The sequence below is a fragment of the Mesitornis unicolor genome, unplaced genomic scaffold (genome assembly GCF_000695765.1).
Source record: "Mesitornis unicolor isolate BGI_N332 unplaced genomic scaffold, ASM69576v1 scaffold9330, whole genome shotgun sequence".
Lineage (NCBI taxonomy): Eukaryota > Metazoa > Chordata > Aves > Mesitornithiformes > Mesitornithidae > Mesitornis > Mesitornis unicolor.
This window is the reverse complement of record NW_010160255.1, coordinates 20,849-44,996: the sequence shown is the minus strand read 5'-3', so window position 1 is coordinate 44,996 and position 24,148 is coordinate 20,849. Positions and strand designations below refer to the sequence as shown.

At 42.3% G+C, this 24,148-nt stretch overlaps 1 protein-coding gene across 1 annotated transcript in view; it reads left to right on the top strand.

Annotated features, from left to right (window-relative positions):
• AGPAT3 (1-acylglycerol-3-phosphate O-acyltransferase 3) overlaps positions 1 to 23,846 on the top strand; it is a 49,015-nt gene extending 25,169 nt beyond the window's left edge. The window contains exons 2-9 of the mRNA XM_010189542.1: positions 7,980 to 8,206; positions 12,643 to 12,812; positions 12,993 to 13,154; positions 15,787 to 15,940; positions 16,391 to 16,493; positions 19,858 to 19,933; positions 22,210 to 22,408; positions 23,061 to 23,846. Of these exons, the coding sequence (XP_010187844.1) occupies positions 8,029 to 8,206; positions 12,643 to 12,812; positions 12,993 to 13,154; positions 15,787 to 15,940; positions 16,391 to 16,493; positions 19,858 to 19,933; positions 22,210 to 22,408; positions 23,061 to 23,149 (1,131 nt within the window). The 5' untranslated portion in view covers positions 7,980 to 8,028 and the 3' untranslated portion in view covers positions 23,150 to 23,846. The remainder of the gene's footprint in view (positions 1 to 7,979; positions 8,207 to 12,642; positions 12,813 to 12,992; positions 13,155 to 15,786; positions 15,941 to 16,390; positions 16,494 to 19,857; positions 19,934 to 22,209; positions 22,409 to 23,060) is intronic.
• Positions 23,847 to 24,148: the final 302 nt, after the last annotated feature.

Here is a 24,148-nt window from a genome sequence, read left to right as displayed (position 1 = left end):
AAATGAGGCAGACTTGCAGAACTTGTAAATTATTATCTAATCTAAATTTAATATGCAATTAAGGTTTTGTAATTATAGCTTTAGGAAAAATTAGCTTTATGTGTTGCTTATACTGAAGCAAAAGTGCCAGACTGCAAACTGAATGATGACAAATGGCGTGCGTGTGTACAGGGAAGGAACGGCACACAAACACCTACAAGCAGTTGCAAGTGGCATACCATAATAGAAACTCTCCTAGGTTTCCTAAACCATAAGGCAATGTTTGTCTTCTTGAAAGAAAAGCAAATTACACGTGTGCACAGCCAGGTTTTGAAGGAGTGGGGACTCCTCCATTGGAAAGCTCAATGAGCAATCCTGCGGTGTCTTGTGAGTATGGTGAGGCCGCTCTGCAGCAAAACTGGTGCCAGCCCAGTTCAGTGATACCCAGTCATGACATCAAAGTTGTCTGGGCTGGTTTAACCAGCGAACTCACAACAGAATCTCTGTGCTGAACAGCAAATCCTTGGGAAAATCCCACTGTGCTCTTTATTGATAGAGATGCTTGCAGAGAGGGAGGTTTCTCAAGCAGTTCTGCTTCCCTGTGGTGGTTGTCTTGTAGCCGGCAAGTTTCTGAGCAAGTCAGGATTCATTTTGGTTATCTGATCCATTTGTTGAAATACAGGCCGAGTTAACTGAGTGTGTGTGCTGAGGAGAAATTGAATTTGAGCACACTTGCTCTTTTTTTTTTTTTCTATGTGCCAAGTACGATAAAAGGAAAGAGTTGAAATTAAATTTGGAAAATAGCCATTTTAATATTGCTTGTGTTTTCAGCTGTAATAATGTAGCAACAAGTTTGGAGAATATCATTTCACCTCTAGCAGAGGCATGAGCACAGTGCGTGCGCGCGCGCGCTCTCTCTCTCTCTCTCTCTCTCACACACAGCTGGTGAGGAGGCTTCATTGTGTCAGTAATGTTTAATTTAGGGTGGGGAAGAGGGAAAACTGCCCCTCAAGTGCCGTGGTATATGGTATCGAGAGCTGTTTTATCTCCTGGTTCCACCAAGTCATTTGAATGTTTCCCTTTGCTTTATTTACATATTCTGTGGTCTTCTGTCTACAAAATAGAAGTTAAACAACTGGTTATCTTGATTTATTTATTGTTAAAGGATTCATATCTTAATAGGAAGCTGCCCCACATTTTAAAAGCAGGAAGGAGCACTGGGGCTGAAGTCCTGGTGCGGTGGGGACCTCTTATGGATGCTTTTCATGGTGGTGGGGGTGGTATTGCCATGGCAGGAAGTGCTCTGAGCACATAAAGGCCTCCCCATAGCAGGGCTGTGCCCTGACGTGGCATTTGTGGGGTGAAGGGTTGACTTTCCATGGTCATTCCCCAATGGGGCTCGCTGGTATGTGGAAACCATTCACACACGCATTTTATTTTGTAACCTACTCTCTCCTAGAGTTTAACTGGTAAACTCACAGTCTTGTAATAAAAAAACTAAAAGATTTATGGAGTGGAGAAGGCATGAGCAGGGACTGGTGATTCTGTTAAGGATGTGTGCTCCACACATGGTCATCGTTGTTCTGGGTGACCGTCACATCGTGCTTGGAGTTAACTCCTGCACTTTACCTGTGCCAGAGGAAGATGAAATAACTTCTTCAGGAGCTCTTATTCTGCACACCTATTAAATGACCATGAATGTCAGAGCAGTGTGCACTTTTTTTTTATACCTTGAAGTGTCGACATCTCATTAGGATGACGAGTGAAGCAAAAGGCTTTCTATTTCATGGAAATAGACTAATCTCATCAAAAATCTCTACAGAAACTGAGCCAAACCTATTGATGCCAGTGGAAGTTTCTATGATTTAATGGACTTTAGATCAAGACCAAAATAATGAATGTATTTCAGGCAGTGGTGATAATCTTTTACTCTTGACCTTTTCTAGAAACTGGCTGTGGTGCTGTGTCAAAGCCAAGATTAACAAAATTTCAAGGAATGAGTTCTCATCTAATTTTGTGACAGCAACTCAGTAGCACTTTTTCAGATCATATTCCCAGTTCTCACAACTCGGGAACAAATTTGCATCTTTGTGACCTAAGTTTGGCTTAAGGTCCTCTTCTGTACACTTCAGTTTTAGAAATTCATGACAAGCAGCATTTTAAATGAACTCTGAATCAACCTTGCATTTCACTGAGGTATGTGCAGGGAAATTAGACCTATATCATTTGAGAAACTAAGGTAATCTTCCTGTCATGCTTGGGTTTAAAAGGCTAGGCCTGTAGTAGACGGTGTGTAATGCTGTGTGGGATGTGACTGAATAGTTGTCTATTTTTACAGCATATCTGGAGAATTGTTAGTACAGACTGTTCAAATGGATACCAAAACTGTTGTTATGCCTTATTTCCTTTCATTTGCTTATTATCTATACTGACTCACTGCTGTTGATCTGAACTATGTTTTCTAGCCTGCTTAGACAGCTGTGGTTGCCAATGTGTCTTCTAAAATAAATCAGGCCTAAGTAGAGACTGCTTTTAGTGGTGCCATGGCAGAGTGAGCAGGAACTTTGGGTTGCTTTTTTTGAAGTCTGGGGCAAAGTCCTGGGTAAATATTCTGTCTGTTGGTTTTGTATGGCTTCTGCATCACATGTGTCAGGTTCGTAGAATGTATTGAGTTGGAAGGGACCTTTGAAGATTATCCAGTCCACCCCCCCTGCAGTGAGCAGGGACAACATTACCAGATCCGGTTGCTCAGAGCCCCGTCAAGCCTGACCTTGAGTATCTCCAGGGATGGGGCCTCTACCACCTCCCTGGAAAACCTGTTCCAGTGATCTACCACCCTCATATTGAAGAACCTTTTCCTAATATCCAACCTAAATCTACCCTTTTCTAGTTTAAAACTGTTACCCTTCATCCTATTGCTACATGCCCTAGTGAACAGCTCTTCCCCAGTTTTCTTATAGGCACCTTTCAGGTATTGGCTTCCAAATTCCTCATCCCAAACTGAGATATGGTAAAGTGCAGAAAGTGGAAGACCAATGATTACCTGCTTTCTTCTTGAATATTTTCCTCTATCAGGGGTATTTGCTATGAATATATCATTATACTTTTAAAAGCTTGATAGCCACTGCACTTTTGTCTTTTAGCTAGAAAAGTATTGCGTATTCTACTTCTAAGCACTGAACGCATTGGATTAGTGTTCTTGGGTTCTCTGATCTTGTGGGGGGGGTGAGAGGGAAGATGCATAGGCTAGTGATGTTCATAGCTGCTTTTAAAAGAGGAGCCTGAATGGGGTCATCAGGGAAATCTGGAGGGTAGAAAGTAAACTGAGAGAAGCAGTGTTTTCTTCAGCTCCTGGCTGCTGCTGTTCGTACCTGTCCTCCTCGTACATATCAAGCAGTTCATGGAAGAGAGAGTTCTCACTTTGAATTAAAAAAAAAGTTTTTAATTTTCCTTGTGTGTTTTCAATGAGCAGAGTTTGAGGAATTCTGAAAGGTGGTGAAGAAATTCTTGATGAGACATGGCCAACGAAATGCCTTTTTGTATCACTTCTGACTTGCAACATTATTTGCCTTTCTTCATAGACATGGTTTGCCAAGTTTATACAGGCATCAAGGAGACTTACAAAGCTCACTCTGGAACATCTGGTATTATTTTAAAATATGATGGTAAAAGGTAGAATTCAGTTTTGTAACAGTTTCACTCAATTCCTCAACTAGCAAAAACGTCAGTAAAATACCAGAATTCAGGGTGAGGGCAGCACATTCACAGCAAAAGACGTCTGTAATTAGTTTTGGAAGTGGAGATAAATATGGTACAGGAGAGTGGAAGCAGCTAGAAAATGGCAAGATCATGCTCTGAAAAACTGAAGGCAAAAGGCTAGAGATGTAAGTACAGGCTGCCACTGTTTCTGTTGTTGTCAAACACGTTAATTCTCACTGGCTTGGAATATTAAAATCAGTGGACCAATTTCAAATTTCACGCTCATATTCATGCAAATGTCATGAACTTCAGAGGAATTGTACATACGTGACAGCAATAAATAAATTAAAACCCAGAGTTTGAACTGGAAGTACTATATTATAGCATGATTAAGAGCTTTATTTTTAATTTTGAGTTTATAGATAACTACATGTTTCATGAAATGACTGTAATGTGCTTAGTGCACATTGTGCATCTGTTACTTTTAACCCAGTTTCTTAATGAAATGAGGCTGATGCAGTTACACTGTCTCTGTCCTTCTCCTTTCTGATGGCTTTTGATCTTGGTGACACATTTCAGTGACATTTAACAGAGCAGTAGAAGTCTAGAAGCAGTTTAATCATTAGGACTTTCATGAATGTATAAAGCTGGGTAGAGGAAAGAGGTTGAATTCCTCCTTCTGCTGAGAGGCACGTAGTATCTTTTGGATACTGAAGAATCCGTGTGAACATGGAGCCTGGAGACGCAACTCTGTACCTTATAAAGCTGTAGGACTTCTTCTTCCTTTCCCTTCACTTGAGACGTGTATAAATAAGGGTGGGAGCCCGGAAGGATGCAAAACATTCAAACACTTCTTCATCAGAGAAGATAAAGATCAATACTGAGGAGAGTGGTCTCTGACTTCCTGAAAGTCAAACAGCCCTGCAAGGTGATGCACTGAAAGGCAATGGAAAGGTCCTGTTTGGTTTGAGCTGGGTTTTATGCTGGTGCCATCCTGCAGCGTGGCTGAGACAAGCAGTGACATGGGGGGGATATGACGGCAGGGACAGTACTCAAGTGGCCTGCAGTTCTCGGAGTGGCTGCACAGAAAATGGGAGTTTTGTGGTGAAAGGTCCATGTTGAGAAGTTGCAAGGTGCTTTAGGAAAAGAGAGGAGGAAAAAAGATTTTACCAGCAGGTCTTTGCATATGCATGTGCTATAGGTATACTTAAAAAAAAAAAAAAAATTGTGCTGAGACTTGCTGTCTCAAGCTAGAGCAGATGTTTACTTCCTAGACACTTCACTTAGCTGATCTTAATGTATGTGTCAGGTGCAGAAGTGTTGCTTTTCCTCATTCTGGCAAACACCAGTTTACCCATCCTCTCCCCAGCCTGACCATGGGATTCAGCAAAAGAGCTGCTGACCACCCTTTGGCTGAATTGCCCGGCTGTCCTGCATGGGCAGGAGTGCAGAAAAGTAAGGAATTCCTGGGCTATAAGATTAACTTAAGTGTCTTGAAAGTCAAATGCAATTAAGTGAGGGATTGGCAAAAGGGACACTGGCAAGTTCTGCATCTAGCATTGAAAGTGGAAGGATCAGACAAGACGTGTGACCTGGTTTTTAGCTGATCCCTGTCGATTTTAAGAGGAAGTGCAAGTAAACCAGCTCTACTTCATGCAGCAATTGGGCAAATGCTGTCATCGCAAGGTGCCAGAGAGGACCCAGCTGTGCTTTGGCTGCTGTTCTCTTTACCTTGTAGCAATACTGGTAAGACTTGTCCCCAGTTTTACAGGGGTGCAGTGAGCCTGGGGCCACGCAGCTCTGGAGTCCCACCAGACCAAGACGGGTGTCCCACATGTGGGGCAGGACACCGGTGTGAGAGGGATAAATCCTGCTTTCCACGTGTAACGAAGCTGGAGAATCAACATCCTGCAATATTTCCTGCTTTCTGGCTGGTAAAATGGGATGTGTCCTTTTGGGTCTGTAATATAGCAATGCTTTTAATGTAAAGAACAAATAACAGAGCACTCCAGACTTTGCTCAAAGCAAAGAGGCCACGGAAGTGGAGCCAAACCATTTTATTTGAGGATAATACTTGACGTTTCTGTTCTTCCTCATGCCATTTGTGTGCACCTTTGGGCCCTTGTCTGGAAGGGGCTGGGCTGTGCATTGAAAGGTGGTAAGTATTAGGCTCATGAGTACAATGGAGTCATCAGCAAAGCTGCCTGCACATGGCTGTATGGAAGGCAGGTAGGGATTCAAGAAGTAGTTGTGTGGGGAGAGAGAGAAAGGGAAGTTATTCTTTTCTGGTTTGTTTGAACTGTGTTTTGAAAGAGACCTGATGAGAGTGACTCTGATCTTGGAAGTGAAGGACTTGGTGTTTAATGTTTGACAGTACTTAACACAGTGACTTGGAGAAACATGCCAGTAGAAAAGATAAATGAGCCCATTGCTGTGTTAGGGAGTCAGACACTGAATACCATGGCTACCTCCTGTACGTGTAATCGTTGGTGCAATGTTTTGGCTGAATGAGACAACTGTACCCTGCAACCCATTGGGGAGGGGAGAGGAAGGAGGGCTCCATTTGTTTCTTTTTAAACACAAGTCTCTGCTTCCCAGCAGGTGTTCTTAAAATAATTTATTAGCGGAAGAAGTGTTTCTCCCATTCTTACAGGAAAACATTAGGAGAATTTAGATTATTTACTACAGGCTTCAGTATCGGCTTATTCAACTCGCTTTGCTTTCTGTGGTAGGCACAATAGTGGCTCTGTTGAAACAGACTTTTTTTTTCCCCTCTGTAATGTGCTTCTGAAGTGGGTAGCTTACTAATGATGCAAATGGATTTTAATTGTGGAAAAGCTAGGCACAGTGAAAGGCAGTACCTGATTTGTGAAAGAGATGGTAGAAAGCAAGCTTTCACAAGTAAAATTGCTGTTGAGTGTTATAAATAGCACCACACTGTAAGCAGGGGGCAAATGAAAATGGTTTGGCTCCTCACAGCTGGCAGATACTTTATTTTTGGGCATCGGGAACTTCTGCATCGCCTTTGGATGCTTGACTTGTCAGAAGTATTTGTTACCATCTACTGGCTGGTCTGGTCATTTGCAGCACTGGCAAAGACAGAGCATATTTGGCTGTGGCAGAAAACTAGGCTCTTGCTTTTATTTTTTGGGTGAGATGTTGGGGCTGTCGTTTGACAGTCTGGTTGGCCTAGTTTTAGGGCTTCTAATCCCCAACTGGTCAAAAAAGCCAGTGTCAGATAATGCAGGATTTGGAATAAACTCAGTCTGGTGGCTTGTTAAATACATTCTGTTGGGTTAACTTTGTGCTGGCAATGTTTGTATTGGATCAGACTTGTCTGTCTAAGCTGTGGCTCTCTGCTGGTTCAGACATCACCCATCTTTCTGCAGCTGGTATAAACATGTCATATGCTCCAGGTTAAGTGCTCTGCTAATTCGGTTCAATCAAGATTGTGCACCATAGCTCCTTCTAGATCAAGTTTGTGGTGCTACATAGCCTAAGGTTTTTCTATTATTGTACTTCCCCCTCATACACTAACTGGTGTATTCAATCACAAACTGTATTGTGACAAAGTGAGAAGTTGCTAAACTTGCTCCAGCATGGGTTTTGGCTACGGGAGTACCTAATTTCGATTTCCATGCTTTAGTGTTTGCCAAACTGATGCTCTGTGTGACCAGCCCTGCTCTCTTCATTCCAAAATTCACTGCAGGATGAAGAGCCTGCTCCCCAGATGGACCGCTGTTCGCTTCTAGCCAAAGCAAACGTGTAACAAAGTCTCTGTAGCCCCCTCGGTGCTTGTTTGGGAGGAGTGTATACAAAGCGGTGGTTTTCAAGGCAGACCACGAAAGCATCGCTTCAGGTTCATTTAGACATTTATTTGGTGCGGGGGGCTGAGGGTCTTGTTGCAGTTGAGGGACAGCAACCGTGAAGCTGCAGCAGTTATGGTGCTGCTTGTTTACCCGTTGGGGCTCCACTGCAAGTGCGGGGCTGTGTTCCTCCCAGCACTGAGTCCAATTACGTGATCTGTGTTTGAAGAGACGTGTGAGATTCATCTTCAGCAAACAATAATCTCCTTAGTGGGCTGTAAATTGCAAATAATGATTCCTTCCTATTTTTGGAAGTGATTTGCACTATCGACAGTTTATTCTGTGAAGACCTGAGAGAGGCAGGCTTGGAGAGCAGTGTTCACTGGATTGGGTTCCTGTTGCTGCGGTTGCATGGATTGCTTCAGGGCTCTCGCTTTGCCTTTCCTCAGGGCTTGTAAACCTAGTCTCCATTTGATCCTTTTCTTTCTCTTCCAGGACGGTTATTCTGAGTGACGGCCCCTGCACGCGCTTCTGAGTGGTTATCATGGGCTTCATTGCCTTTCTGAAGACCCAGTTCATAGTTCACCTCCTCATTGGGTTTGTCTTTGTTGTGAGTGGACTGATCATTAACTTCATTCAACTATGCACGCTAGTCCTCTGGCCCATAAACAAGCAGTTTTATCGCCGAGTAAACTGCCGCCTTGCCTATTCGCTTTGGAGCCGTGAGTATGCTTGAAGGGCGCGGGAGGCTTTGGGGCAGGAAGGGGAGTGTGTTTTGTTTCTCTTTTTGTTAATTGAAGAAAAAAACTCAACGTATACACGTGTATATGTAGAAACACAGAGACACACACGAGAGAGGGAGAAGTGCTAAGTTAGAGCAGTTCAAAGCAGCCGTCTTTTCTGTAATATTTGGGAAACATACAAAAGTCAGGGGACTGATACTGATACATATTGTCACACTTACTCAAAAAAGCGGGAAGTAAAGCTCCTCTCCACCCCCAACTCTGTCTTGACTGGTAGGAATTGCTGGTTCTGTCTCAATACCATCTTCATCCAGCATCAGAGCCTGTGCTGTGTGATGGGGAAGGGCAAGTTCACAGAGACTGCCTCAGGTGTTGAAGGTATTGAAACATGTGGTATTGACCACTTCGGAGCCCAAGTCGACTGTGTGGTCTGCAGAGAGAGATGTCTGTCTTAAAATATCTATTGTAAATGGCTCTATAGCTGAGCTGTGTGACAACTTCAGTCCTCTTACACCCTGCAGTGCCCATCTGTGATGCCAGTGTCTCCTCTTGTGAGTAATTTGTCACTCTTTTCTTCTTCTGCCCATGAGACAGCTCTACAGTGAGTGCAGCTGCTTTGCTTTTCTCTTTCAGACCTTTGCAAAACTTCCTCCCTGTGGATGGCTTTTTTTTCCCCTCCTCATACAGCTTAACAGGGGGTTAGATTTCTGAAATGAATGTTTAGAAGGCTCCATAGTCCAAATGTCACCTCCTGCTTCAGCAGTGAATCATCTAATTCGTTTCCATTCTCCATCCCCTCCCAGTATGCACGGCCACTTACCTTAGTGCTCAGCTCAGCATCCAACTCCCACTTTGGGTAAATGAGTCACCTAAATGAGTACTTAAATTACAGTCGAGTGGTCCACTGACAGGCACCCACATTTCTTAAGTCATCAGTGTGAAGTACTACCATCAAAAACTCTCCAAAGTATCTAGTTTGGTTTCTTTTTAAGCTTGTCCGTGTCTTTTCTGTGCTTTTTGTCCTTCCTTTTGAGAATATTGTCTGAGAAGTGCAGGATAAAGGAAATTAAATAGAGAGTGGCAGGCAAACTCAGGAGAGAAGGTATTGTAGTAGAAGAACTTATAGGTAGAAACTTCAAAATTAGCTTGGTTGGAGGGGACTGGGGGTATATGAGACTATTTTTTAATTATTATTTGCTTATAAGAATTTCTTAATGTGCTTTTAATAAACTAGAATCTGATCTCATCCTGAAAACTATTGTTGCACTAATAGTCTGGCTTTTCTGGGGATATGAGATGTTTGTGCCTGTAAGGCCTGTAGGTTCAGACCCTTGAATTCTACAAGTTTGCATTGTGCATGAAAAAACATGTTTTAAATGCTGATATCTTGTATACGCTGGAAATAACCTACACTGTTGTTCAAAAAAGTTTGGAGGAGCTGAGTAGATATTTGGGTTGTGCCTAGGATAACCCCTCGTGTATTAGAAATTAAATGATGGGGAAATTAGACTATGAAAATTAATGTAAATGTTATACGGGCTTGCAGAGTGCTGATGGCCTGTAATGGAAGAGCTGACAGAATATGCACTTCAATTGTGATTTATAACGAATGAAGCAAGCCGTGTAAATGCAGCAGTTCAAATGTTGCCATTCATAATGAAACATACTTCATTATGGGAAGCCTTTTGGTAGTGAACCTGTAGGCTGGTGTCCTGTTCCGGATGCTGAGGTTTTTCCCGCTTACTCCAAGCTGTTTAGTTTTAGGCTGTGTTTGTGTCAGAGCTGTCTGTGTCTGTAGCAGGAGCTGCTCTGCCCGTCTGGCAGAGGATCCGTGTCCAGGAGTACCTACAGAGGTGATCCTGTATCTGGCTGTGTACTCCAGCCCACTGAAGACCAGGCTCTATTTCTACTGTGTCTGTTCTCAAATAGGCAAAGCACAGCTTCAGAGGGGGAAGGAGATGGACTCTATCCAGTGTTCATGGCAGATGTTTTGGGGAATAAACATCGGTTGTGCTCTGGCCTCAATGTTAATCCTTTGCAGCACATGTGATTCATGGCGGGTAGTTGGTGCTTCAAGCTCTCCTACATCAGCTCCTTTCAGATGACTCGTGCCTTTGGCTTAGTCCACTTGCGCAAATAATCTCTCAGATGTTAGTACTTGATACTGAGGTGCACTGTGCCTTTTGGTTGCTTTGTTTCTGAGTGTCTTGTGGGGCTGTAAGCTCATCTGCTTTGGTGTGGGGGAGGAGGTTTGGTGTAGCAAGGTGGTGTTTGTCCTCCACAGGAAGTATCCCAAGCAGCACAAACATGATTGTCCCGTTGTTCAAAGAGATAGGCTTGCTATAGCATTGGCAGGATTGGTGCCACACAAAACAGCTGTAACCCACACAGCAAAAGAAAGGAAATGAGCCCACTCCCCATTATAATTACATCATTTATCAGTACACTTGCAAAGGACAATCTGTTTCCTTGTATGAATTCTCTGGCTCATCAGCCCTCCACTCTCGGTATGAACGCTGGCAAATCTCTTGGCAAAGCTTCTTCCATTATTTTAGAGTGAATGGTACAAGAAATGCTCTGCAGAAAACCATCCACACATGCCTCTGCAGGTTTTTTATTATTTTTATAATAACATTCAGCAACTGTAGCGGGTACTGGAGATGTTCCTCCTTAGTACATAGGCAGCAGTGGAAAGGGAAAATTGCTTGTAGTAGCACTCTGTTTGGTACCATTACTCCATTCTCCTGGCCACCTGCTTGGAAGAGCATAGCTCTCAACTGAGGACACTCTTGTCCTCTTTCCATTTTTACTGAACCAGGATAACCACAGCAAGAAAGGTAAGTGACCATACCATTCAAGGAGACAAAGCTGGAAAACAATGATGGAAACCTCTAGTTGGTTTAAACTATTATTCTATCTTTACTACATTTCCAGTTGACCAAGGTTACGCTCTCTTGATCAGCAAGTTGCGTAACTTTATCATGTCTCCAAATGAGTGACTCTTGGAAACGATAGAAGGGAATAACCTGGTGGATAAGTGGTCACACAGGGAATACAAGTGAATAAAACTAGTGCTAGAGAAACTCTGTGTCTTCAGCGGACCAGGATTACTTTTTCCCCTATCATTCACGTACATATTATGTTTGCCTTCTCTCTGATGTGGTGTAAAATTGGACTCACTCTTACTTAGTACTATGGGTAGATTACCCTGTCATGATCCCACTGAATCCCTTGTGATCAGAAGCCCTTTTGCAGGAAGATGCTGCTCTGTTTTGCAAAACCAGAGCCTCTTGATAGATAGATGAAATAACCCATGGCAGAACCTGATGTAAAGAACTGAGGAAGCACCTTCCAGTTTTGTCCCTGCAAGTTTGTCATAGTAATGTGGGAAAAGTTGGACTTTTTAACTGCCTTATTCGTGCAACCAAATGTTGATTGCATCCATATCTCATTAAAATGAGAAAACACCAATGACTACAGTTTGCATGGAAGCAGATCTTCCTACTGAGAGAGTCAACTATTCTCATACTTTTTATAGTTGTCCCATGGTACAAGTAATGCCTTCCATCTGCCTCATTGTACTGAAATGAGGGAAATTGCAACTACATTCATTGCTTGCTGAATTGAAGTAGAAGAGCTTTTTTTAAGATTTTAAAAGAGGAGGTGAAAAACAAGAAGAGTGGGTAATGAAGAAATGTTGAGAGTGGAGTAAAAGAGACACTGTGATACTGAAAAGCTGGAGAAAACAGAAGAGAAAACACTTTTTCTTTGTTTTGCAGTAAAAGAAAGGCACTGTTTGCCATTCCTGGATTTGCCTGGGTATTATGATAAATTAGCTCAATTCTCTGGTGCTTCTGACTCTGTGTTGATGACCGTACTGCAGAACGATTGAAGTCATGTGTTCTAATGTTAAAATCTGTTGCAGAAGATCTATGGCACTATATCCCTTTAAAAGCCCTTTATTGGTCTGTTTACCTCCATAAAGCTTGTTTCATGTTGAGTAAAAGCATTAGGCTGCATCTCTGCATAATTTGTATTCCACCTGGGAAAAACTGTACTCATTTAGTGGAGCAATCAGCGGCTTGACTGTCTATTTTCAGGCACAAAGTTTTGTTTTGTTTTGTTTTTCCCAGCGATCATGAAATTTCACATTCATAATAGAATGCCCACTGTTAAAATCTTGATAATTTATCCATAATGCTTGTATCTAGGGCCCTAAATATTGCTTTAAGAATGGTGATGTTATTTGGTCTATACCTGTCTAAGCTCTCATTTCATCTCAACTGGGCTGGATTGAGAAGGTGACAATGTTGTTGGCAGTCAGAAGAGGCACTGGATGGGGCTGGAGACAAAATGCTAAATGCTTCTTGTAAGCGGCACCCCTAACTCCTCTCTGTCTTCATCATGTTTGCTAGAGTTGGTAATGCTGCTGGAATGGTGGTCAGGCACAGAGTGCACCTTGTTCTCAGACGAGGCCACGGTGAACACCTTTGGGAAAGAACACGTCATCATCATCTTGAATCACAACTTTGAAATCGACTTCTTGTGCGGCTGGACCATGACAGAGCGCTTCGGAGTGCTCGGGGTATGTGGGGCCGTGAGCTTTCTCTTCACCTGGAGAATGATAGGTCTATTTAAAACCCATGCACAACCCATTTGCATTTGAGTTTCTAGATATAACTCCATCAGCTCTTTGTCACCTTAACTTTTAATGTCTTTGATCTCACTGTACAAATCATTGGATTGTTTTTTGTTTTCCTCCAAGAGTTCCAAAGTTCTTGCTAAGAGAGAGCTGCTGTACGTGCCACTAATCGGCTGGACGTGGTACTTCCTCGAGATTGTTTTCTGCAAACGGAAATGGGAAGAAGACAGAGATACGGTTATTGAAGGGTTGAAACGTTTGGCTGATTATCCTGAATATATGTGGGTAAGTGCCGGGTTCCTCCTCTAGTACTGATCACTAGAAGTGAAATGGGGACAGAGGCACTCATGTGGTGCTGGAGCCTTACAGATCAGAAGGTCTGCCTGCTAGTTTCTTCAAGTGTTGTCAAGGAAAACCTGCACTCTGTTTCAAGAGTTCTTTTGGGATATGCAGGGAAAGTGTTGCTCTGTTTGCCTGTTGGTAAGTGAAGTCATTTGGGAAACAGTTCAGAAGCTTGCATAGATGATTAGAAGCTTAGCGATAATTTATAAGCCAGGATTGTATAATATTTGCTAATTTTGTTTGAACTTTTATCTTTTTTTTTTTTTAATAACACCTCTTATTTGACTACTAAATCTATATAACCTTAAGCTACATTTTTTGAGGTAAACTAAAAAGACACATAAACAATAAAGTCTTTTCTGAAGAAGTGACTGAATTTGGATACACAGGCCATGGATCTTGATAGAAAGTTCTTGTTAGTACATTCATTGATCTGTGAAATTACGGGTTTCCCAAGAAGTCTCTATGAGAACATATGGCAAGCTTACATCTGCTTTTGCAGTTACGCTTTTCCTTTTTATTTTGGCATTACTTGAAGTCAAGGATGAAACATCTATGTTTCATTATGTGCAACGTTGTTAGATTTTACTGCAGCAACACAATGGTATAATCAACTATTAACCTTCTTTTAGTGTTGAATGCAAACATTTTGATTAATTTACTGGTTTGCTTTTATAGCAGCATGTGTAACTTACAGTCATTTGGCTCATAATTTAAGAGGCTTTTTATGCATCTTAAGTGATTTTTTCAGTATTATCCAGTACAGTTTGTTAAATTGAATAATGAAATAGCCTTAACTAGTATGTTGTGAATACATCATTTGTGATTTTTGTATCATTACAAAGATATAGAATAATAAGAATCTGGAGAATGTATTTTAAACTACTTAATTGCTTGAATATACAGGTACAAGCTACACTTAATATATCCTCCTGATGAGTGTTGAAGGACATAAAAAAAAAAGAACCCTACCAATTAAAAAATCTGAAGACTGTACTTTAGTTGCAAATCTATACATTTTAATGATTCTACAATCGAAAACCAAAGACTAGCCTCAAGGGAAAATAAACTAGAAAATATAAATGCGAAACGTGGTTAACATTGATTATTTAAATCAAGACTTCCTGCTTGGTAATTTAGATCATGATTAAAATTGACTTGAGTGAATCAATTTTTCTAATTTTTGTGCGTTCTAAAGGCCACAGTGAAGGCTGCCTACGCAGCTTTCCTTTGTGTGGTCTTTCTCACACATGCGCTGCAGCACAGTCTATGCCTCACTTGCAGATTTGGTCCAGTAGCATCACTGCCCTGTTGAGTAGAAGGTGAGAATTTAGCATACAGGGAAGGGCTTGCATTGCAGACTGGGGTTGAGATTGCAATGTACCTTGTGCTGTCCCCACCACTTGGTGGTGGTTAGTCAGGTTTTCATGATGAATGTGTCCTGAAGGGCCAAATGAAGATTGCAAGACCAGTTCCTGTTCTCTCACTGTGCTCTGGCAGGTCTAACTCTTCTGTCTGTGGCTTTGTGGTTTTAACTCATTCATTAAATTAACTTGCCTTTTGTGGTGCCCAGTATGTGGATACTCTACAGAGAATAAGTCAAGCAACCACAGTACTGGCAGATGTACAGCAGTGCACTCAACAAGTCTCTTCTGAATTGAGATGTTGCAGCATTGCAGGATACTGCTGTGAGAGAGCAGTAGCAACCTGTCCTCCTCCCCTCCATTGCTTGCCTGGAGTGCAGAGGTTTGTGCATTTTAAATGCAGCAGTATTTCCACTGCTGGTGCAATGGGAATTATGTCCACCTTTCAAAAAGGCCTGGGATAAGCAAGCGTTCACCCCAGGGCTTTATTTGTCTTCTTTTGGCTTTTCATTGCTTCTGGTCTCTTTCTCAAGTAGAGCAGAGGCAATAGAGAGGCTGGAGAAGGACAGATCAATGTTTTGTGCTGATTTGAAGTCAGTATGGGAGGATTTAAGTCTTCAATAGTTACTTGGGGTACCACAGTCAGATTCATGCCTTACAAGATGAACAAGGTAGAGGTTTTAGGGAAAGGCACTACTTTTTATAAACACAACTGATAGAAATGCAAAAAGCTCAAACCAAAACAAACAAGCAAAAAAATCAGAAAAGCTTTCAGACGAATAAGTCTGTCTTCAGATGAGTAACTCTGGTTGTACAGTAGAAATTTTAAATGAGGTAGCTGGTGATTAATGGTTTCTTCCTAAAGTCGTCATGTACTGATATTTGGGTTGCTTTTTCTGATTTGTAGATTAGTCTATCTCTAGTCAGCACAAGGTTTTAGGGATTTTTTTTTTTTAGTATGTGTTTCTGGTTTAACCACTTAGACTTTTATTGCCTTAAATTTGGTACCAGTGTTGTTAAATTTAAATACAGCGTGTTGTAAATGAGTTGTGAGGTGGTGCTTTTGCCTAATACTTGATGATCAAATCAGGCAGCTGAAGCGTGTGTGCATGCATGAATGTATTGTTGACTGTACACAGGTTTTCAGTATTCTGTGTGGTTTCTTGTGATCACAAGATGGCCTTGTTTTGCCTTTTGTCTCGTTGCTCTAGTTTCTCCTGTACTGTGAAGGAACTCGTTTCACAGAGACCAAGCATCGTATCAGTATGGAGGTAGCTGAATCCAAGGGGTTGCCTAAACTGAAATACCACCTGTTGCCCAGAACCAAAGGCTTCACCACTGCTGTCCAGTGTCTCAGGGGAACAGGTACCAGGAAGCTGCTCTTTGTGCTTTGTGTTAATTGCAGTGTGTTGTGTCGTATACTCTGTGTAGCACAGTCTAGTATACTCTTTTGTTCATTACATCATTAACCATTAGTGAGTTGGCAGTAATAAGCATTCAGCCAACCTTTAATTTGTGCCACATAACTCTCAGATACCAGTCTTAGAAAATAATAAACTTTTCATGTATGTCATTGTTGCTTAGTTCATTAAGTCATCTTGCGTTTTGGTAACATGTATGCTACATAGATGGCATTAGCAGGTGGCTGATACAGATAAATACAACATATAAAACACAAAGTAATGAAGGACTCTGCTACCTGACATCATTAATGCAAAGCTTGCACTACGCCCTGTTGCTGTCTAATGCAAGGATGTTGGCGAGGTGGTTGCTAGAATTGCTGCTATAATGGCCACGTTTTCTTTTTTGCAACAGTTTCAGCAGTGTATGATGTAACACTAAATTTCAGAGGAAACAAGAACCCGTCTTTATTAGGAATCCTTTATGGAAAGAAATATGAAGCAGATATGTGTGTAAGGTGAGCATGTAATGGTGGAGGTGAGCCCTAAGAGGTATGCTTTGGCATGTCTGAGTGTATTCAGATTTTACTGGGTAATGTCCTTTGCTGTAGCCTCCTTTTCTTTGTCCTTCAAGCTCCTCTGTAGGCTACAAAGACCTCTCCATTTCCCCCCTGCTTTAGTTCACTTTCATGTGTGAGATCCCATGATACTATCCAGCAAATCAGAGAGCACTGGGCAGACTTTTTAAGCCTGGGTATGACCTTGTTGTCCTTACAGGGTTTCCCGAAGTCTTGTGCAGTGAGGGGACTGGTTCACATTTTTCCTTTCTTTTCTGGGAACAGAAAACCAACCATTCTCCCCCCTTCCCAGTCCCCTGCGAGCAAATGTGTAGTATAAATAGCCTGTCCAACATGAGTAGTTTCTTGTAGTAAATGATGTAAAGCTCCTTACTGTGCCAGTTTCTCTCCTTCTCTCAGGTGGTTTGATTAACAGATTAGAAGTTAAATAATGCTGAAATTCAGATGCTGTATGAATGAGGGTGGTACATTCCTCATTCCTTCTTTGCCTGAAGGAGTAACTGCTAGCACCCAACTCCATGCAGCATGTACACACGTGCACACATGCACACGTAGAGACGTGCTTTCTCTTTTTTCCCTCCTTGTTATGTTACGCTTGTCACCGTAACAACTACCAGCCTTTTCCTGTTGAATTTCTTCTTTTCTCTTTTATGTCGACCTGACAAACAGCCTGGTTGTTCTTCCTACAGTTCTTTAGACAATTCACCTCTGCTTCTCTGGGGACTTCACCCACACTTCGGAAAACATTGCCACATCCTGGTGATGAGGTTGATGTTTGGCTTTTAAAAGAAAGAAAGGAAAAAAAATTTTTAAAAGCCTTAGTACTTCCCCCTCACGCCTTTCCCCTCTGGCTTTGGGTCTGCGTTGCAGATGCATGGCACTGGCTCTATTCATTGTCCTTCTAATGAAGGCAGATGTGTCTTGCCAGAGCCTCCAAGGGCGAAAGACATGGTAGGGTATCACACTGATTATCCATTATGTGGAGGTAGAGCAGCAACAGTTTTGGGGAAGAAATGCTATAGCCCAGGGGAGGCAGAGTGCTGCAGCCCTCATGGGAAGGGAAGGACACATGTTCCACAACATTTTGGCCTGAAAGAAGGCTGTGGAAGTGATCAGGAGAGAGATCGGGTCACTTGCTTGCAAGTGTTTCATTTTGACTATTTACACTTCCCAGGCATGTTTGTGATGAGGAGAGGGAGCAGACAAGTTACCAGCTGGCAAAACAGCTGGCCAGGCGGTTACCACCTGTAAGTCCATGCTGATGGCAGCTGTATTAGCATGTCTAGCTAGAGCTAGGGTACACATGCATGCATGTACATCTGTATAGTTATACATTGAAGAGCAGCTGCATTCAGCTAAATATCCTACAGCTTGCTGACGGAGATGCACGTTGGTTTTATTTATTGATGAGGCAGTGGGTGGAAAGAAGAGAAACAGTTTTCATTAGTTATTAGAAGAGGTTTGGGTTTGTAAAATTCCATTAAGGATGATGTTGCCAGGTAAAATTATTAATTGTACTTTATTAAAGAAACTAATGACTACGTTCAGATAATTCTGATCTAAAACATGTTTGTGGACCGAATCAACACTCTCAAGATGCTTTTCTACAAAAATTGAACATGTCCTTAATGTGCGAGCAGACTTAACTTAGCTCAGAGAAAGGAAGCACATAAGCTCTTGTTCTTGCTATATGCGTGTGCAGTTACCTGTGCAGAGGTAAGGAGCTTAGCTCTCTGCAGAGGCTCCATTCTTTCTCCTAACTGGCTCCAGAGAAAACAATCAGCTAAATGTTATTGCTGTGAGTACCCTCTAGTGGTGCTAGCAATTCAGTGACAACTTTACCAGACAGCTTTCAGCAAATGACTTTTTGCTGAGCTTTTGTTGAGCATTATTTATATTAATTGAGCCTCCTGTTACAGTTAACGAAAATAAATCTGTAAAATCTGGTGTTCTGTTCATTTATGGGATGCAGAAATCATTAGAAATGTGTTAGTGTCTTCCCTCTGCTGCGGCAGACTCAAAGGCTTTAGTTTGTGCTGCGGCAATATATTCCCCAGTTGAAGAGCAGCAAATGAGTTGTATCTGGGATCACTGTGTCTAGAGCCCTCTCAGAGATCACCCTTTTGTTCTTACTGCCCTGCTGTAAGAGAGCACTAATACAGTCCAAGTGTGGCCAAAATACGCTCAAGCTGAGGGTCAGGTGTGTGCCTGCCCTCTACAAACTGAGCATCTTCTTTCTGAATTGACCCAGGACTGAGATGTGTGTGCCACTGAGCAAGGAGACGATACATTAGTGAGCATGTTAAGGGCCTATTTTGGAAAATAAAAGAATGCAGGAAAATGGTTGGCTCTTCACCAGTAGAAAGAGGCTTTAGGAGGAAGGAGCCAGGCTCTTCTCTCTGATGTCCAATGACAGGACAAGGGGCAATGGGAGCAAGCTGGAGCATAGGAGGTTCAATCTGAACATGAGGAAAAACTTTTTTACTGTGAGGGTTACAGAGCACTGGACCAGGCCGCCCAGAGAGGTTGTGGAGTCTCCTTCTCTGGAGACATTCAAGGCCAACCTGGACGTGTTCCTCTGCAACCTAGTCTAGGTGATCCTGCTCTGGCAGGGGAGTTGGACTGGATGATCTTTTGAGGTCCCTTCCAATTCCTGAGATTCTGTGATTCTGTGATTCTGAGGCTCTTAAAAGGTGCCTGTTCTCAGTGAGGTTAGGTCAGTACCTGGAGCTGGGTGTAATTTTTGTATGCACCTAAAACTGAGTGCCTCAATCTGTAGGGCTGTAGAGACAAGGAGAGAGAAGTGCAATTGCTGTAGAAGATGGTGTTTTCCTTTAGAGTTGGTACAAAGTAAATTTTTAACCACCCTTCTCATTCCTTCCAAAATGGGGTTTTCACAAGAAAATGTAACAAACACTTATCCTGGGGTTTGCCACTTGCCTGTCTTTTCCCAGGTCTGGGTGCTTCAGTCTGAGTTCACTGGGAATCAACCGGTGGTGGTTCTGGTTGAAGGAAGAACAGTGTTTGAGTGGGAAATGTTTGTTTTACTCATGTGCTCTGAAATTGATAGGAGCTTGTACAATTTATTTTGTCTTAAAAATCTGAGTTTTTTAGGTGAAGGATTGGGTGTTATTTAAGTCCCAGTTCTCTGCATTTATGACCCCTGCCATCAGGGATATTACCTGTATCTTATGCCATTCACTGAATGGAACATCTTCCCTAGTAGGGGTCTGAAGTCAAGTACCTGGACTTTTTCCCTTAATTCTTTTTTTCTTCTCCTTTTTTAATGCCTTTACTAAACTAGGAGATTTCCTCTGGAAGATATTCCTCAAGATGAGAAGGAAGCTGCAAACTGGCTTCATAAGCTTTACCAGGAAAAGGTAAACAGCTTTGCTTTCCTTTCTGTCTTTTGAGGCTTTCACGGGGTACTGTATAAAGGCACTGAGTAATGCACAGTCTTCTGCTGGATGAAGAGAAGAGATGGAAAGAGTATGTATAATTTGGCAGCCATCCGTCAAACTGATGGAAGGAGCGGTACAGAAGAGCCCCTTGGCTGCATAGGGCTGGCTAGTGAGCAGGTCTCAAATTGCCAGGAAGCACAATGGGACCAAGAGATATGCCTGAGCTGTGAAATACTAATAGCAATGCACCGTCTCTTTATCATCTTCAGCTCTTGAGTCTCTGTCATACATTTCTAAAAGCTCCATTTTCCCTGTGGGTGTTTTTAGGCACTCAGGAAGAGTGATAACTGCATGTCAGGGACAGCCAGTCCCAGCTCTTAGCTGCAATTGTCCTTTGCTTTCCTGTTTCTTTCACTGTCATTTTCCTTCTGCCTTTGGTAATACCTCTGCAGTGGTGTGACATGGTACAGACAGTCCAGGGGATCTGCTGCCAGGGACCGATGTAGCACAAGGCCAGCATGCCTTCAAATGGCTCAAAGCTTTTCTTCCTGTCTTTTCTGGTTGTTTTTTTGTTGTTGTTTGGGGGTTTTTGTGGGGTTTTGTTTTGTTTTACCTTAGATGGTTAATTTCTTGACCAGAGATTTAACAGTTCTGCAGGGAGGAGGAGAACTGTAATTAATGTTTCCCAACCCTAGTTGGTGGGTTGTTGAATTTGAAATGTGTATCTTGATTTTTGTTTTGCCTGTCTTTGTGGGAAAACGGAGGAACACAGAAACTTTAAATATCTTGGGCTTTCTTCTGCTGTGATGACATGTGCTGCAGCATTTCCAAGCTTACGCCTAGCCTGTAGGTAGGCAGCAGATTGTTCTGAGTTTCATTTTAACCTAATTTGTTTGAATAGTGAAGCTCTAATTCAATTAAGGAGAAAAAAGTTATCTTGCAAAGAGGAGTAGCTATCATAATCTTCTCCCCCTACCTTCCATTAGCAGGTGTATCAAGCTAGCTTGTGGGTCAGTTAGTGTAATATGAATTGGAGATCTTAAAACAAAACAAACCTCAACAAAACAATTGGGATCACTGAATCCCACCTTCTTGCTATCAGGGACATGCCATCGTGTAATTCCTTTGTGAAAAGGCTCTTAGATGTGAGAATTCCTCCTGACATTGCCTGGCTGGAGGAGCAGCCATTAAGGTGTACGTTACAGGGTTGATCTTTCTCTGCTTGGTTCCTGCTTTGTCACAAATGGTCAATGCAGAGCAAAGCAGATGCAGCCCAGAGCATTGGCTCTGCTTCGTGCCATTCCTTGGGCAAAACGCTCTGCCGTGCTTGCAGATGGAGGGCTTGGGGTTCCCTGCTGGTCTTGTCTGTACCTCCGTTAAACTGTGGTGTGAGGGGTCGCAGGGGAGCTATTACTTGTACATGTGGATATTTTCTATATTGATCTTACAGTGGTAGCAGTATGTTGTAACCAGAATCCATTAAGTGCTCTTCCCGCGCAGAGGGTACGTCCTCAAAAGGCTGTGCTATTGGCAAGGATCGCCTTAGGCTTCTCAGCCCTTCCGAAGGGAAGCTAAAAGAAAAACAGCCTAAGTGAGGAGAAATAAGAAACGGCCAGGCTTGAGACATCCTTGGTGATGGCTTGGAAACCTTACAGAGCGTTCTTGCAAACTGGGGGAAGACTGTGGGCATGCTGCCCCTTTGAGTGATGTGTTTGGTGGTTGCATCTCCCTGCAGGCTCAGCTCAGAATGCAGCTGCTCTGCTGAAGTCTTGGGGTTATGGCCAACACACCGCTGTCTCTGCTGGTCAGCTTGTGCTTGGCCTTCCTCTTCTGGCTGAATACACAGCATTTTTCTGCTGTGCTTTGCTAGATCATGCTGACCTTTCTGGAAGTAAAAACAGGGAGAAAAAGCATGCAGCAAAGAGGCAAGTAGTGCCTGAATTGGCCTGTGGCCTGACAGTGGCCTGAGTTCTTAAGCAACTAAGAGAAGACATGAAGGTATTTGGTCATGGAGAGGCTGATATGGTTTCAGTTTCTGATGGTGGCCCAGATTCCCTTCGAAGGGCTAATATGGTAGTCTTGGCGATCAACAGAAATGTGCATATAAATGACAATAGATGGAAATGGTTGCTGTGGACTCTTGATGGGTATTTACAACAGGTGGTGTACTTGACGATGGCCTGGAGTTGATTAGTCTTGGATTGTTTGGTGCAAACGTGATGATCATATTCTCTTCTATGTTCTCTTTCTCGCAGGATGCTTTGCAAGAGATGTATAATCAGGAAGGCGTATTTCCTGGCCAGCAGTTTAAACCTCCTAGGAGACCATGGACTCTCCTAAACTTTCTTTTTTGGGCCACAGTTCTCCTCTCTCCTCTCTTCACATTTGGCTTTGGAGTCTTTGCAAGTGGATCACCTCTCCTTATCCTTGCATTCCTGGGACTTGTTGGAGCAGGTAATCAAAGTAGAGAAGATGCTAAGCCCAGAGTGACATGTAACAGCATCCATTCCTTCCACTAAGTTCTGTCTATTAATTACTATGAGTGGGGCTTGCAGAAGAGTACTTGAAGCTCACTCTGTAGTCTTTATATTTTATAACATTTTTATTATTTCAAAAGTTTTAATCCAGGCAGTTCTGCCTTCTTTTTTTAGGCAATATCTATAGCAATCAATAGCAATTGAGTCTTGCAGACCATTATAATGGTGTCTGAAGGAGAACATGCTTTTACTGTACACCTTGTCTGTGGGTTAAAAAGCACAACACAAAACCAACCAAACAAAAAATACAAAAACCCCCAACCTTCCCACATCCCTCAAAACAAACAAAAAAGCGGGGGAGGGAAAGGCTTCAGTGTGTGTACTGCCTGTCCTGTTAATCAACATAGAAGCATTGATTAAGTTTTAAAATCTGTATTGTCCTCCTCTTTTAGTGACATCTAACCTATGATCCATGGGCAGCCTTATAAGGGTGCACTCTTGGTCTGTAGTCACTACTGTCTTTAGGACTGGGTTAACTCATGTTGGTTCTGCTTGTGTGTTTACATGTAATTTCTTAAATCCTTGAACTGGTTTTAATATGTCTCCCATTTCTCTGTTATATTTTAAAGCTTCCTTTGGAGTTCGTAGACTGATAGGAGTAACTGAAATAGAAAAAGGCTCCAGCTACGGCAACCAAGAATTCAAGAAAAAGGAATAACTGACAGCTGCAGTTCAGCACATATAACCAGACTATGATATCCGATTAACTTCAGTTAAAAAACAAACAAACAACAAACACTTAGAAACTATCTTTTTCTTAATAACTGATGACTAATATTAATGAATAAAACTTGAGCCAAGAATGAAGAAGTTGGAGACATCAACTGAAGAGAATGCGTCAGCTTTCTACCTGTTTTAAGGATTACTGTAGTCAAACTATGGGAGAAAATCTGGGGTGGGGTGGAAGAAGAAACTAATCTTTCTTGCTTTGTTGGGGGACTTAGGGGTGGAGGGGGAAAAGAAGGCATTGGCCATGGCCACGTGCATCTTCAGATGACTGAATACACTGGTTTCTGTCAAGAGCACTACACTCACTTTTACAACAGGAGCCATTGAATGTTTCCTCTTGCTAAAGCCAATGTAATGTTTATTGCTTTCCAACTTTTTTTTTTATTAATAAGCCAGGAAAAAAAACAACCCTTCTTAAATTGATTGGCAGATGTTCATTGGGTTAGTGTCATTCTGGAAAGGCTGTGTTGTCATGGCTACAGATGAAATCCTATTTGTATGTTACGCTGATACTTTTTATTTTCAGGCAACGTCTTAAAACTCCTGTAATGCGAAAGAACGGATAGCGCAGTTCGGAAGCAGTGTGTTATTGATCAGCACATACCATAGAACAGATCCACTAGTATTAAAACACTATAAAATTCTCATCATATCTCCTGCTAACTGCTCAAGGCTGTTTAATTTCAAAACATTACTTCAGTCTTGGGTGTTGTTTGCCCTGTTTCACATCATACAGGTATGAGAATCTTGAATCTGTTCGGGCTTGTTTTGTTTTCTGAATTAATGCTGACTGTGGGACTTGGAGCTGTGCAAAGAAGGAAATCTATTCAATTGTCCTGACACTTCCTCCTTTTATTTCTTCTCACGTCTCTCATCGCCAAAGTCCAGTTCAGCCAACCTCTCTCAGTAAACGGGGAGAGGCAGCAGC